This window comes from Danio aesculapii, chromosome 10 (genome assembly GCF_903798145.1).
Source record: "Danio aesculapii chromosome 10, fDanAes4.1, whole genome shotgun sequence".
Lineage (NCBI taxonomy): Eukaryota > Metazoa > Chordata > Actinopteri > Cypriniformes > Danionidae > Danio > Danio aesculapii.
Genome location: NC_079444.1, coordinates 477,767 through 493,745, shown reverse-complemented (window position 1 = coordinate 493,745; position 15,979 = coordinate 477,767). Strand labels below are relative to the sequence as shown.

At 37.4% G+C, this 15,979-nt stretch overlaps 1 protein-coding gene across 4 annotated transcripts in view; it reads right to left on the bottom strand.

The window, feature by feature from the left end:
• The window catches only part of pi4kaa (phosphatidylinositol 4-kinase, catalytic, alpha a), a 56,157-nt gene extending 44,122 nt beyond the window's left edge, over positions 1 to 12,035 (bottom strand). For 2 of the 4 annotated variants that reach the window (XM_056466447.1, XM_056466449.1), the window contains exons 1-13: positions 11,864 to 12,035; positions 9,341 to 9,457; positions 8,750 to 8,843; positions 8,575 to 8,663; positions 7,693 to 7,765; positions 6,764 to 7,026; positions 6,349 to 6,415; positions 5,963 to 6,114; positions 5,817 to 5,882; positions 5,638 to 5,734; positions 3,484 to 3,675; positions 828 to 928; positions 78 to 207 (exon numbers count right to left, since the gene is read on the bottom strand). In XM_056466447.1, the coding sequence (XP_056322422.1) occupies positions 78 to 207; positions 828 to 928; positions 3,484 to 3,675; positions 5,638 to 5,734; positions 5,817 to 5,882; positions 5,963 to 6,114; positions 6,349 to 6,415; positions 6,764 to 7,026; positions 7,693 to 7,765; positions 8,575 to 8,663; positions 8,750 to 8,843; positions 9,341 to 9,457; positions 11,864 to 11,959 (1,537 nt within the window). In that variant the 5' untranslated portion in view covers positions 11,960 to 12,035. The remainder of the gene's footprint in view (positions 1 to 77; positions 208 to 827; positions 929 to 3,483; positions 3,676 to 5,637; positions 5,735 to 5,816; positions 5,883 to 5,962; positions 6,115 to 6,348; positions 6,416 to 6,763; positions 7,027 to 7,692; positions 7,766 to 8,574; positions 8,664 to 8,749; positions 8,844 to 9,340; positions 9,458 to 11,863) is intronic. The other 2 variants (XM_056466448.1, XM_056466450.1) reach the window with 1 other exon arrangement.
• Between the last annotated feature and the right edge of the window lie 3,944 nt (positions 12,036 to 15,979).

Below are 15,979 nucleotides of genomic sequence, written 5' to 3'. Positions count from 1 at the left end.
GTTTGTTTGAAAGTAATTAAAGTAAACGGCAGCATTAATCAACTTCTGATGAGACCAAAATCAGGAGATGATCTGACCTGTGGTGTACTGACTGTGGTACTTGTAGAGCTTCACTAGTACAGGTGAAGGAACCACCAGAAAATCTCGTAGAGACATGGTGACAGAGTGAGCCACCACAGGGAAACGCTCACAGAGCCGGCCGAGACCCTGTTCCAACAACACACAGAGCACGAATACACCAGAAATGAGGCTCTTATGAAATCTTTTTTGGTTGCACAGTGGCTCAGTGGTTAGCACAGTTGCCTCACAGCAAAAAGGTCGCTGGTTCAAGTCCCGGCTGGGCCAGTTGGCATTTCTGTGTGGAGTTTGCATGTTCTCCCGTGTTAACGTGGTTTTCCTCTGGGTGCTCCAGTTTTCTCCACAGTCCAAACACATGCGCTGTAGGTGAATTGAATAAACTAATTTGGCTGTAGTGTATGAGTGTGTGTGTGTAAATGAGTGTGTATGGATGTTTCCTAGTGCTGGGTTGTGGCTGGAAGGGCATCTGCTGCGTAAAACATACGCCGGAGTAGTTGGTGGTTCATTCCGCTGTGGGGACCCCTGATAAATAAGGGACTAAGCCAAAGGAAAGCCTGTCTTCTACATACTGAGCAGTAGTTTTGCGCCTTAACATTCACAGAAATCATTCTAATCGAATCAACCACTGATCAAATCAAGGCAATTTAGCTTTAATAATTGAGTTCCACATGTCTATCCATGCTGCAGTAATCACAGGGCCCTATGAAATGTTATATTGCATCCCAAAATGTCCAGAGGTCATGACGCACCTGTAAGCAGCAGATGAGCAGAGGCATGTGGGCGATGATGACTTTGCTGGATGTCTTGGACTGGAGCTTCTCTGACAGTTTAGTGCAGAGATTTTCAGCACCTGGCAGAAATCATCCCAAATATGAAGAGTTAGAAGGGTCATGTGCAGTGATAGAAAGATTACCGAAAAATCACACTCCAGTAAAAGTACCATTGCCTCCTCAAAAATGTAGAGCAAGTCTAGTAAAAGGATCTTCTAAATAGTACTCAAAGCATGAGTAAAATAAGCCCTATTACTTACAACTTCGACATTTCCTCATAACATAAAGATATAGAAAGAATTAAAAACCCTTCTATAATAGAACAGTTTCTAAACGATGTACAAAATGGACATGAGACCAATAAAATAATTGCTAAAGGTTACTCAATATCTAAGAATACAAATAACACCTTACAGATAAAGGAGAAATGGGAGACTGAAATGGATAGAACAATTACTCTGGATACTTGGGAGGAAGTTTGCAGTGGAGTGCATTTTGAGACCAATTCTCAAATCTGGAGAGAATTTAAATGGAAGGTTATAACTAGATCTTTCAGAACTCCACAAATAATTTCAAAATGGAACCCTTCCTGCTCTAACAAATGCTGGAGAAATTGTGGTCAGAATATTGGTAACCACACTCATATTCTGTGGTCATGTCCTAAATTAAGTAACTATTGGAAAGACGTATTAAGGAAATCTTCCATTATGAATTTTCTGAAGATCCCACAGTTGCTCTGCTAGGGTTATGCCCTGAGGGCTTTGATGACAGATCATAAATTTACTTATTGCTGCAGCTTTGAAGTGCATCACATGCAGATGGCAAAATTCTGAACCTCCATCATATAATGCATGGATTCAGAAAGTGTGGGAACTGTATCAAATGGAACAAATAACATATGTATTACGACTTCAAAAAGAAAATCTTCCTAAAGAGATGGTCTCCTGTCATGCCTCTAATTCTTCAATAATGGGCCATACTGAACTCTGCGAACTATCGGAGAACAAGGACACTTTTTTTTTCCTTTCTTCACTTTATCTTTTTTTTTTTTTTTTTTTTCTTAATTTTTATTTTCATAATTATTATTATAATTGATGTTGTATAAAAATATTCTTTCTTTTATATGTCCTAAGGATGTTTTCTGTTCTGTACATGTATTTACAAGCATTTTGGTAGATAGAAATTGATGGTCTAACGTGTAAAAAAAAACTGTTACACTATATTGTACACTGTATTCTCAAATAAAAAAAATTTAAAAAAAAGAAGCCCTTTTGAAAGTACTCAAGAGGAGGGAGTATGACGCTGTGATGCTTTTCCATGCAGTTTGTGCATGCGTGTGTGTGAAAACGTAACATTCTGTAGTGCATTTACAGACTGTTTAAAGCCATTTGACGTGTTCATGACATGTCATCATACAGTAGACATCAATCCTCCTCTCATCAGTGAATTGCAGCCTAAAACAGACTAAAGTCTCTTGGGTGATTGCATGTAAAGATTTTGGACATCAACAATGTTCCTGAACAAAAGTGAAAGTACCAAACTGCAGTTAAAGTTGACAAAGTAATGATTTGGCAAATAATTCGATTACTTATGTCCATGTAAACATAGTCACTGTCTTTCTCCCCTGCGTCTGTGTGTTTGTTTGGCCTCAGCGCGTGCCCAAACGGAAACTCCCATTTTTATGCAAAACCTTCCCTCTTGCCCTCCCCTGACACTCCCACCTAAACAGAACTGGACACACCCACTTTCCTGACTTTTTACAAACTAGAGGTGTGAAAACACCCTGCTGAATCAGATTCTGCGCTTCTGTTGGTTCTTGGATCGACGCTCATCACAGCTGTAGTCACACTGCAGGAAAGTGTCTGAAACCGTCTGACACTCCCAGAACTTAATCAGAGGGAAAACCTGATCGCACCGAGCATTAAGCAGCTGTCTGTGAACATGTCAAACCAACAAAGATCACAGATTTTAGCCTAGAATTTCAAGAATCTTTTAGGATTTCCCAAATTTGTCTCAGATGACAAAATCGTGGCTGAAATCTCACAGTGTGAGCAGGGCTTAAAACACTAGAGCTTAGATCAGGCCCAAAAAATGACACCCGCTGCGAATTGTGCAACTTTGTAGACCCAAACATGTTTTTCTTGGGCCGACTTTGCTAAAATATTCATATCATATTTCTAATTATGGCATAGCTTTCCACCCAATTAGGCTAATTAAGTAATGACTGAACCCCCCTCCACAAATGCTCGATCACGGCCCTGCCCATGTGGGCTCGGGCTCAGGCAAAGAATCTAAACTCTATTGGACACCTTCCAAACATGCCTTGAAATTGTTCAATACGATGGAAAATTATTATTATTTGATTGGACTGGAACGGCAGGAATGATGTTTCAACTTTAGCCATTCCCCATAGACAGGAAAAAAGAAAAAAAGTGACTGCAGATTGAAGGAAAACAGCGGAGTAAAAGTACGGATACTGCACTGAAAATGTACTGAAGGGAAAGGAAAAGTGCACATTTTTAAAACCACCTTAAAACTAGAGAAAAACTCTAGTAATTTAAGGATTTGTAATGTTACTTTACACCCCTGGACACGTGACGTAAGTGTTGTGCTGTAATTCTCTGTCAGGTCTCACCCTGTTCTTCCGTGACGGCCCACACCATGAGGTCCACACAGGCGGCGTTGGCCTGACAGCGCAGCTTAAGCGGGTTCAGTTCACTGTGCAGATACTCCACATCATGCAGGATCCTCTGCAGCTCAGACTGACTGCTGCTGAACTGCTCCAGAACAAAGTCATGGACCTCCTTCACAAACGACACCTGCAGGTCTGTGCACAAAAAAAGTCTGTGATAAAATATCTGTGGAAAAAGCAGGACTGATTTGGGGAATGTGAATAAAACACTCTTATTTAATTAGAACACTTTCTTAGTGTCCGATCACACTGAACACACCTTCCATTCTCAGAATGAAAGGCACAGCACACTGCCTTTTTTGTTGACTAGGCATTTACCTGTCATCTCTATTGCCAGACTGACTTAATTCCAGGGCTGCTGCTTTTTAACATTATGATAATATTGTGATATTCAAGATATGTGAAGTTATACAGCTCCGAAAAACTCCAAACAGCAACCACTAGTCTTTCCTCCATCTTTATTAAGGAATTACTGTTTCCCCGATACAACGTCCACTCCGTTACTGACAATAAAATGCGTGTTGATATAATTGAGAACACTGAAGTGGCTTTCATGCGAGCAGCGTCTCTCTCAGCCAGCCATAGGACCTCTCTCTCTCTGGGGTGTGTGTTTGTGTGTGTTCGGGGCTGGGGCGGGTCACATAACCAACCAGTGATGATGATTGGTGTGTCTGTGAATGTGGTGTAACTGAGAACGTGATGATTGGCTTAGATAGGGTTCATTTCCATCGTTCACCAATCAGAGGCAGAGTAAGGCAGGTGTTCACACACAAGCACACGCAGTCAGTCGCACACACCGACGACCAGGAGTCAGAACGATGGCAAAGCCAACAAGTTCAAAGGTTGCGAGAGCAAACTGGAAATATAAGCACGACTCTTCCCTCGCAGAGGTGAACGGCAGATTTCAGCAGATTTTTAGCCCATCATTGAGTCTATGTATTTACCTGTGTAAATTGATATTTATTCAGTTTTTTAATTAATTTCAAGAATTATATTGTGATATAATAATAGTAATATTAAAATATTCATATGATTTATTTACAATACAGTTTGTAAAGTAACATTTTCTGTCTTTTAGTTCATTTTATATGAGAGACGTGCTCTGTTTACCAAATAAGTGGATCTAATTGGATTTGCATTGTAAACATTAAGTAAAAGTTAAAAAGGTATTATTTTTATTTCATGGATTAAGTTTTTAGTTATGAAACTCCTAAACTCCTTATTCTCCATAAATCTGCAGATTTTTTACTAAATTCTCCACAAAAATAGCAAAAATGTCCGCAGACTCTGTCTGGCCCTACTAATTTCTCTTTTAAAGGAACGTGCCCAACACTGCTTATAAATACACAGAGACCTTTTAAACAAATGTTATTATTAACTTGAAAACCATCTAGTTGTAAAGTTACAGAACGGCCAACTGGGAATTCTCCTGGTTCCCCGAAAGCCCGCACTATTTCTATCTGTGCTACGTTCTTGTTATGTCCTGGTAAATGAGGCGCACCATTACATGTTCAGAGAAAAGCTTCTTAATTATTCTGCTTGTAATGACAATGTGTGTGATATTTGTATTGACAATCGTGATTTCTCTATTATGAAAATATCAATCGTCTTAAAATGCAAATTTGAAATCACTGAGCCCTAGACAGCAATCATGTTTATGACGGATTTATGACAAATTTTGATGTCTTGGTAATGTCAAGTTGTCATGACAAAGACAAAAACAGGTTGTGATGTAATTACTTATGTCAAGTTCATTCATTCATTTTCCTTCGACTATGAGCCTTATTTATCAGGGGTCGCCACAGCGGAATGAACCCCCAACTATTCCAGCACATGTTTTACACAGCGGATGCCCTTCCAGCCGCAAATATGTCAAGCTGTCATAACAAACAATGTCATCTTTGCATTTAAAAAGTCATAACTGAGCGAATGACACTTAACGACAGTTGTTATAAGCAATGTACAAAATCTCATACATAATCTTGACATGTGTTATGACAGCTTGACATATGATTATATGATTATAAAGGTCTCATGACAGTCTTCTGGACACCCTCTTCAAGTAAAATGTTTCCAAAAATAAGTTTTAAAAATTACCTTTCATATAATACAACGAGTCCCTCAGCATTTTAAAGATGGCCACGTACAGCGGATCACTGAAAGTCTTGTAGTACAGACTAGCCGTGGGATTGATCTGCAAATCAACACGGAAATCACCAGACTGTTTGTTTTTAACAGCATAAATAAAGCAGAAGAGTTTAAATCAAAGCATGTACCTCCAGAACTTCAGTCATCGCCTGATCTAGTGTCTTCATGAAGGGTTCTGACACAAACTGCTCGACCTATCAGAAAAGAGAACGAAATGTGGTAAATGTGGCACTGATGGCGGAAGAACAGAATAGATACACTGCAGAACACAGACCATCTGCAGAAGCTGCCTCAGTAAATCCAGCGGTACGGTAAACTCTTTACTGTTGCTGCCTGTGAAGAGCGGAGAGACGGAGAAACTGGAGCTGATGGTGGAGAAATAGTAGTCTGGGTCCACAGCACTGCCGTCGGGCAGATACGAGCCTGCTGGAGAACAAAAACATGAACAAGTTAAAAACCCATCAAACCTAAACAGAATCAAAAAGTTACACATTTTACTTTATTAACATTTTATATATATATATTCATTAATTTTCCTTCAGCTTAGTCTCTTATTTATCAGGGGTCATCATATTCATCATATTATTTTTATTTTTGAAAACTCTGAATCAGACTGAATTTAAGAACTGTGGGAAAACTTGTTTATATTGATAAATTCACCTTCGAAATAAGGAGCAGAAGGGTCAGCAGGAGAACTCGGAGGAAGTCCAGCACGTTCTGGACTGGCCTGTAAAAACAAGCAGGTCACGAGTATTTACCAGGGTTATTATACAACTATTACAACCAAATAAAATGAAGAAAACCTATACAATCAAAACCATTAAACTAAAAACATTTTGTCTTATAAATTCGAATGGATTTAAATTAAAATGTAGATTTTAACAACCTCGCAAAGAGACATCACATTTAGTAAATTTAATTAAAAAAAACAAACGATAAAATGATCAAAACTACAACCGAATCTCAATTACACACAAGCAGCACTCATAGTCATTGTGTGGTTTGTTATCTTCCAGCTTGCATTTTACAGCAGCAGACGCCCTCTGCCGGTGAAGAGAGGAACTGCATTCTATACCTGTTGTGAGATGCTGGAAACACTGCTGGTTTTGCGGCGTAAAGTGTCACTTTGGCAAACGGTGAGGAGTGAGCTGGGCAGGATGGAGCGGAAATCGTTAAAAGATCTTCGTCGGGTCACCTCTGCCCCATCTCCGGTGCCCGGGGGCTGAGGAATGATCCGGGGGAAGAGTTTGGACAACAGCGGCTCCTCTGTGTTGCTGTAGCGGCCAAACGCGCGCACCACTCCGAGCAGACAGGGCACGGTGTATTTACACAGGTATTCTGGGAAGGGAAGTCAGAAGAGAGTATTTTCACTCCGCCATGAAATACAGCAACTTTATGGTATTTAAAGCTTTAAGAAACCCTCGAGTCCTTAACAGATTTCATGTGTGTTGAGAATCAATGTAGATGACGTTAGCACCTATTAGCTTTAATTGGACCCTTTACACAAAACTGTTGAGACGCGTTTAATGGTCATCACCATCTCGTCCCTGTATGAACAGAGTAGGAGTCTGACTCGCATTACCGGCAATAAGTCAGACCTGTTACTAGTGCATGTTGGGCTCCGGGAGGGCTGCCCTTTGTCACCAATTCTGTTTACAACAGGGATCCGCAAACTTTGTCCGGTGTTCTGCAGATTTTAGCTCCAACCCTAATCAAACACACCTGAACAAGCTAATCAAGGTCTTACTACGTATACTTGAAACACCCAGGCAGGTATGTTGAGGCAAATTGGAGCTAAACCCTGCAGGGCACCAGACCTCCAGGAACGAGATAGGTGACCCCTGCTCTAAAACAATGTTTTTATGATGCAATTATTAATCATCAAGATGGATCAAATAAATTCAATTTCTTCCAATCTCACAATGATAATAAAAGCTATAAATTATACATAAAATCTAAAATAAGTAATAATTCCACATGGCCTTTGGGGAGGAAAACACAGACCTTTATCTTGGCCCTCGATGTTCTGACAAGTCTCCTGTAGCACCTGGATAAGGTTCATCACAGCCTCCAAAATCTGAAATGTTTGAGAGGAAATAAAAAAATCACTGCCGCTCCTAATTTGACAATTAATTAATTAATTCGTGAAAATTAAGTGCGGGATGTCGTTCTGTTGTGTTCACAGCAGTCAACATCTAGTGATGCAATACAACCTATAAACTTAACCTGTTTTTATTACACCACGTTAAAAAAAATCCTCTTTCATTATTTGCTCTGCTCTGAGACATTACAGAGGAGCTGTTAATAAAAGATCAGAACACCTATCATAACATCTATCACCCTTTTATAAGGGGTTAAAACACACTTGTGTGGCAACAGTCTGTGATTATAATCAGATTCTAATGATAAAAATTTATTAATTTTATTTCTTATAATCACGCTTGACAAAAACAGTCTGCCTTAACACTTTTTATTGACATTCTCCCTTTGTATGTGACATCAGAGGGAGAAGCTCCACCCATTAGTGACCATCTTTCCTTCATTAGCATAGGACATTAGTCTTGTTTACTATGCTGATGCATAGGCTTTTGTAGCTCCGCCCTCATTTGAAAAGAGCACAATCTCATTTGAATTTAAAGCGACAGTCACCAAAACACCACAATTAGGATCAAAGCCTGAAAGGGTCAGTTTCAGAATTATTCGTGAAATATATTTTGAGCTGAAACTTCACAGAAGAATTGGGCATAATATGTCCCCTTTAAAATTGCCTTCGCAAATACAATAAGATTAATCCTGTACATAAAAAAACACATATATGGAAGAAATCATGATTAAATAAATGAAAAAGGTAGTTTTTCAGATGAGCATGAATCCTCATGAACACACCTGGATGCGCATGGATTCATCCATCTGGGCCACGTCTGAGAGCATCGTCACCAAACAGAAGGAGAAATTCTCCGCAATGGGAAGCGCTTCTGAAAACAGGATGAGTGGAGAGTGAGAGCAGGAGTATTTGTGAATGTAATATGGGGATAACAAAAATAAACAGGTGGATTCACACCTCGCCCTTTCCTTTCTGAGCTCTCCTCGATCCATTGCACCCTCGGCAATCCCTTTAGCAAAACCAACAAGTAGGGGACAATAGCGTCCTTGTGCTGGAGGAGTAAATAAACAAAACATTCAGAACAGTGAAAATTCATTTTACATTGTTTTTCATTTCATTTGCGACTGGTATTGTTGGGGAATTCATTGTGTCTTGATGAATTTCTGATGAATGTATTACTCTCATTTTCTGTCTTTCTCCTACTAGGAGTACGCACACTTACATTTTCCCATTTCCCATCTGTTTCGCTCTATGGTTTCTCTACATGTGGAGAGCGTGGATTGAGTACGCCGTTGTTAATATTAGGAGGAAAATAATTATATGTATGCTTTTTTTTTTGGAGTCAAACACTTTGGAGAACACTTGAACAAAATGCAAGACCTCTAAAAGCACCTTTTAAGGGCCCTAATTTTCTCATAATTGATTGATCAACTTTTAATACTGTTTAAGCCCCCGCGGACAGCCTGGTTAGTAAAGAGTGAACCATCCCTTTATTATTTTAAAAAAAAAATGTATTTTTAAAGTGCTTTAAATGTGCCCCATTAGTACCTGCAACTCAGACTCCACGAGGAAGATCCCAAGTGCGATCACAGCATCTCTCCTCCGCTCGTCCAGCTGGAAAACACCTCGGATGTCCACAGGACACATGCATTGTAGCTTCTGGACCTATATTACACAAATGAGCATATAAAAATGCACAAGCAAGGAGATTTCTCTTTGTGTTATTGGTATTTTAATCTGTTAAAATATTTCATCGTTTATTTTGCGAACCAAAAAACAAAGTACGACAACACACCACACCACACCACACGACTACAGATATTATTGTTAACAAATGCTATTAAAACGCTTTTGGAAAATTGGAAATGTTCATTTAGCAGCTACACCAGAAATGGAAAGCATTGAAATTACTACATGAAAATAAATAAAAAGAGAATTATTTAAAAGAGAATCAGTACTACTTCCGTCAGACAATATTATGTGGCCAAAATTGTCCATAAAGACAGCAAACAATCACAGCAGATTCAGTGTGTCATACAAATATAAATTAAGCAATTTAACATTAATATTTAAATTAAATATTCAAATATATAAAAATTATATTACTATATAAAATATATATATATATTTTTTTGCAGGAAATCATATTATCAGCCAATGACTATCACAGTACAACATTACTCACAATCAATGAAATGTGCAAATGTTTACATGTGAACATCAGACCAAATATTCAAAGTAGCGTGGTAAACAATATAGGAACCTTCCATAGAGAGAAGTGTGTTTATGTAATGTATTTTTTATTTATTGCTATGTCAGCAACCAAGGTTATTTTCATGGCAAGAACATTTCAATATTAAATAAACAAGTTACTAATATAATGTGTTGTGCTCATAAGGGTACGTTATAATAATAAATCAGTATTAGCCAAAAATGGCCATAAAGACAGCAAACATTCAATGCGGATTCAGCATGTCACATACAAATTAAGCAATTAAACAGTAATATTTAAATTAAATATTAAAATATATTAAATATTAAAAAAATATTTTACTAATAAAATTAAAAACTAAACATTAAAATACATAAAGATTCACAGTAAAAAGCGCTGGCTTCCACAAAATATATTGTGTTGAGACAACATGAAGGAATTAAGTTCACTTATTTTTTACAAAATTAAGTGGATAGAACATAAAATAATTCAGTTGTTCCAAACAAAAATGTAAGTAATGTGTTGTTTCAGCTCATTTTAAATAAGGAGACTGAACAAACGGCAAACAACATTTTCTGAGTGTTTTTCAAAACATTATTAAAAATGACAACAACATATAAAACTCAAAAATAAAGACTGAACAGCAAATTCTTCACTATGTAATGATACAATAGGAAAAGTCACATCATGAAAATGTGATGCAGGATTAAGTTCAGCAATGTATAGGGAAGTTTTAAACTTCCCTTTAAAATATACTATTGAAAAGTCTCAATAGTTCATGCAAAAAGCGTATATGAAGCCAGCAAAAGTGAATTTAGACACCAGCATCTTTTGACTTTATGAAGAGATCACCTTTACACACATTTACTAAGCCCTTACTAAGCCTACAATTGACCTCTCTATATTAGAGATCCACCTCTGCAACACCTGTCTGGTTTTTCGCGTCCGGTCAGTAAAAACATGCTAAAAATGAGCTTGAGGTAAAGTTCGGACATTCTACTGACATTCTACTAAATAACTTAATTCAGAAAAGTATTCTTTTGCAGGAAATCATATTAGCAGACAATGACTATCACCGTACAACACTGTTCACAGTCAATGAAATAGAGTTAATGCTGTTTTAAAGTCATTCATACATGAGATTTCAGACCAAATATTCAAAATAGCCTGGTTAACAATGTAGGGACCTTCCACTGAGATAAGTGTGTCTATCAGCTTTTTTTAACAGTTACTAATATGTGTTATTATCTATCTATCTATCTATCTATCTATCTATCTATCTATCTATCTATCTATCTATCACATTAATGATTCTATCTATCTTTCTATCTATCTAAAATTAAAAATTTCACTCCAAAATTACTTATTATATTCTACATTTCGAAACTGGTAAACATTTATTTTGGTATTTGTAGTAGTAATAATAATATTTGTTATTATTACTATATATTCTTATCAATATCTTTTTATACTGTCACTGATTATACAACTAGATTTATTGTTCTGAACTGGAATAACGAATCATTTCAAATAATCAATAATTATATTGATTATCACACTGAAATCCGCTTAAATCTATTACTGCACATTTTATTTATATTGTACACGTATTAATAAAATAAGTATTAACTTCTGAATACCTTAAGTGTTTAAATAAAAGAACGTAAAACCGGCTAACGTTCAGCTATATAAAGCTAATGTCAGTGACTTTGAATGGCTGGTGATGAACATTTAGACATACGCGTGTTTAAAAGCCTTATATACACAAGTGAGCCCATCGGCTTTTTATTAAACGATGGTTTGTTTTGATTCTGTTAGCTGTTAGCTTCAGATGCTAATAGGAAGTAAAACTCTCTCACCTTGTCGATCGGAGCGGGTCGATGAGCAGCCAGAGAGCGCGCGAGAGAAAGCACAGTGTTAAAGTAAAAACCCCGCGACGTCCCTCTGGATGACATTATTCATTCAATATTTCAATAAAAAAACCACAAACAAATATCTACATCTTAAAATGAAACGCTCGTCTGCTGACAGCGGATGAGAGCTGCGAATACGGAAAGCCAGAGCGCACAGTTGACAAGGTCACTGCCTCTGTATTCGTGCAGCATCATTTACGCTTCCGCTTTTTTTCTTCTGACATTATAGTGCAATCATCAGTGTGCATATTTGACATATATACCTTGGAGTTCAAAAGTTTGTGAATTGTTACTGTAATTACCATTTTTTTATAATTTGGAAAGAATATCTTTATCTCCTGAGGGTTAGAGTTCTTTTAAAACTATCTATCTATCTATCTATCTATCTATCTATCTATCTATCTATCTATCTATCTATCTATCTATCTATCTATCTATCTATCTATCTATCTATCTATCTATCTATCTATCTATCTATCTATCTATCTATCTATCTATTTTGTAAATTGCACAGTATTTAACTGTAATATGAACTGTCAACGCCACAGCCTACCTGAGTATTGTTGCTGACCATGTCCATCCCTTTATGAGCACAGTGTCTCCATCTTCTGATGGCTACTTCCAGCAGGATAACGCACCATCTCATAAAGCTCCAATCATCTCAGACTGGTTTCTTGAACATAACAATGAGTTCACTGTACTCAAACGGCCTCCACAGTCACCAGAACTCAATCCAATAGAGCACCTTTGGGATGTGGTGGAACGGGAGATTGGCATCATGGATGTGCAGCGACAAATCTGCAGCAACTGTGTGATGCTATCATGTCAATATGGAGGAAAATCTCTGAGGAATATTTCCAGTAGCTCGTTCAGTCTATGCCATGAAGTATAAAGGCAGTCCTGAAGGTAAAAGGGGGCCCAACCCGGTACTAGTAATGTGTACCTAATAAAGTGGCCAGTGAGTGTGCATGTGTGTGTGTGTATATAGAGTATCCCTACTTTATTTTGGAATATGAAACAAAACAGACTCATCTGAACAGTCAGCATAATTTATTTTTAATTACAACATGAGCTGAAGGCACACTGTATACATTTCTTTTGTTCACGATATTAATGCATATTTTAGGTCACACGTTTGGAATGCATTCACAGAAACACGAAATAAAATCCTATGTTTCTCCCAGTGTCGTTTCCTGGCCCAACATGGGTCAGCTAAGCCATACTGTACACAAAATCCCCCCTCCCAAAAAACACTATATCAAGTTTTTGGCTGAAACGTGGTTCTCTTTTAGATATGTGGCGTTACAATATACCTAAATCATGTCTTTCAAGAACCACAGGCACAAAGATATTTTATAAATTCCCATAAAACTCTCAAAACGATGTGCGGAGAAGGCAAAATACATATTATTCATACTCTAAAACAGTTGCATACTACAAGTTAAGCCACTGGAGTTCTCAGGTCTGCTGTGAACGTTTACATTTACAACTGAAAAGTGAACTTTTATTTAAGGTGACGTAGTTACACACGCTCCATACACTTACTATAGTAATTACTATGAATTATGCATAACCCTAAACCCAACCCACATTCAAACTTCAGCCATATAGTAAAGTACATGTAATGAATTAATTGTACTCAGTAGTTAAATGAATAGTTACACCGTAACTACATCACCTTAAAATGAAGCGTAACCTCACTTTATACAACCCAATACATGTCAGTCTGTGGTATAACTCTAGATGTTGTGTCACCATATTAAACCTGCTGAATATTATACCTCTGTAAGTCTTTACAGATTTGTAAGAATGTCTTGAGGTAGGAGGAGAAAGAAACAGCAGAAATAAGCACGCTGAATCGTATTTAAGGCATATACTGATCCATGATCAGCGTTTAAGAGGCTCTGACCAGATCCGTCCCACGTAGAAATCTAATATATGGTCATTTATGCAAATTATGTGAATTAAATCTGCTTATTTTACACACAAGTTTATATTTGGATTTCACGTGCACTCAAAAAATGAATTTCGCCGCTTGTTCAAATTACTTATTTAAAATGAGCTGAACAACGCAATTCTTATGCTGTGTTCACACCAGAGGTGGCACCAGTGAGTAATTCATGCTATTCGTGCGTAAATGGACATGTGAACATTTTGAGTTTACTCACTTCCTTCGCGTGTCAAATTCGCTTCATTCACGTGTCAAATTCGCTTCATTCATGCGTCAAATTCGCTTCATTCATGCGTCAAATTCGCTTCATTCACGCGTCAAATTCGCTTCATTCACATGCCAAATTTGCTTCATTCCCATGTCAAATTTGTTTATTTCGCGCGTTAAATCCGCTTCATTCACGCATTAAATTCGATTAATTCATGAGTCAAATTCGCTTCATTCACGGGTCAAATTCGCTGCATTCTTACGTTAAATTCGCTTAAATCACACAGCAAATTTGCTTCATTCCCGTGTCAAATTCGTTTAATTTGCACATCAAATTCACTTCATTCGCTCATCAAATTCGCTTCATTCATGCGTCAAATTCAATTCATTCCCACGTCAAATTCGCTCAACTCGTGCGTCAAATTTGCTTCACAATAGACACAGATTTGCATCATGGGAGAGGCAGGACTCTAGCTTTGTTTTCACTCACGCTTGACGCTTCAACCGCATCTAGTGTGAACGCACCGTTATATTTTGGGACATCTTAATTGTTTTATGTTCAATCCACTTAAACTTATAAAAACAATTAAATTAATTTAATCGATTTGTGTTGTGACAACATGAAGGAATTGTGTGGAACCTAGCATTTTTTGCAGTGTATATAAAATATATATAAGATACATATTCCCTGCCCATATAACTGCTAATATATTTGAACATATATGTGCATATTTGCAAATCCAATGGGTACAAATCAAATTTAAGCAGCCATTTTTGCAATATTTCAAATGATATATTGCATATATGAGTACGGAATATGTATATTACACACATATATTATAATTATTATATTATATTATAAAAATGCTGGGTTCCACACAATTGCTTCATGTTGTCCCAACACAAATTAAGTTAACTTAATCATTTTTACAAAGTTAAGTGGGTTGAACATAAAACAAGTAAGTTGTCCCCAAAAAAATCGTAAGAGTTGTGTCGTTTCAGCTCAGTTTAAATAAGTAGTATGAATGAGCAGCAAAAGTCATTTATTGTGTGTGTGTGAAATCCAGATATTATTTTCAAACACGTAAATATATGTTTAAATATATTAGCTATAATTTATACACTTGTTCATATATGAAAACGGAGAACATATATAATCATAACTAATATATTTGAACATACTTACACATGCTTGTACTTCCAATGCTTGAAAAAAATAAATATAAGTGTCCATTTGGTGCATATAGGACATATATTTTATTTCTTCAACCCAGACTCATTCTAATTACGTACTCCTATATACATTTATGGAGATCAGCAAATTCGTCCCAGGAGATATGTTATTCGGCTGTTTTTGTTTTCACGAATCTGCCAGAGGCCGCTGTGTACGCTTTTTCAGATCTCAAATTTCTCTCGTGATTGCCATTCGCACCTGCTCTTCTCACGTAAATCCACCAGAGGTCGCTGTCGACTGACTGACTGACTGACAGACTAATCGATTGACAGACCCACCCTCCTCCTTCCCTAAACCCAACCGATAGTGTTTTCAAAAGCACCAATTAACCAGGGACCACCCCTTCCCTAAACCCAACCGACAGTGTTTCCAAAAGCAATCCAGAAATAAAAAAGGTCCTTGCCTGATTTGTACCACGTTTTCAGATTTTACCACATTCTCGCCCTATTTTTTACTTATTTTATTTTTTGGCTTTTGTTTTACCTGCTTTCTGGAACCATTCTTCGCCCAGACTTGAACCCCTTCGTCACAACCAACTCTACTCTGCGGCTCAAGTCCGCCGACGTACATGTCAAGCTTCCAGACAAACTGGTAACAGCCGTCCATACAGAGATAATCAGTCAGCTGGTAGCGTGAAAAGGAACGGTCTCATACTGCCCCGTAGCGTTCA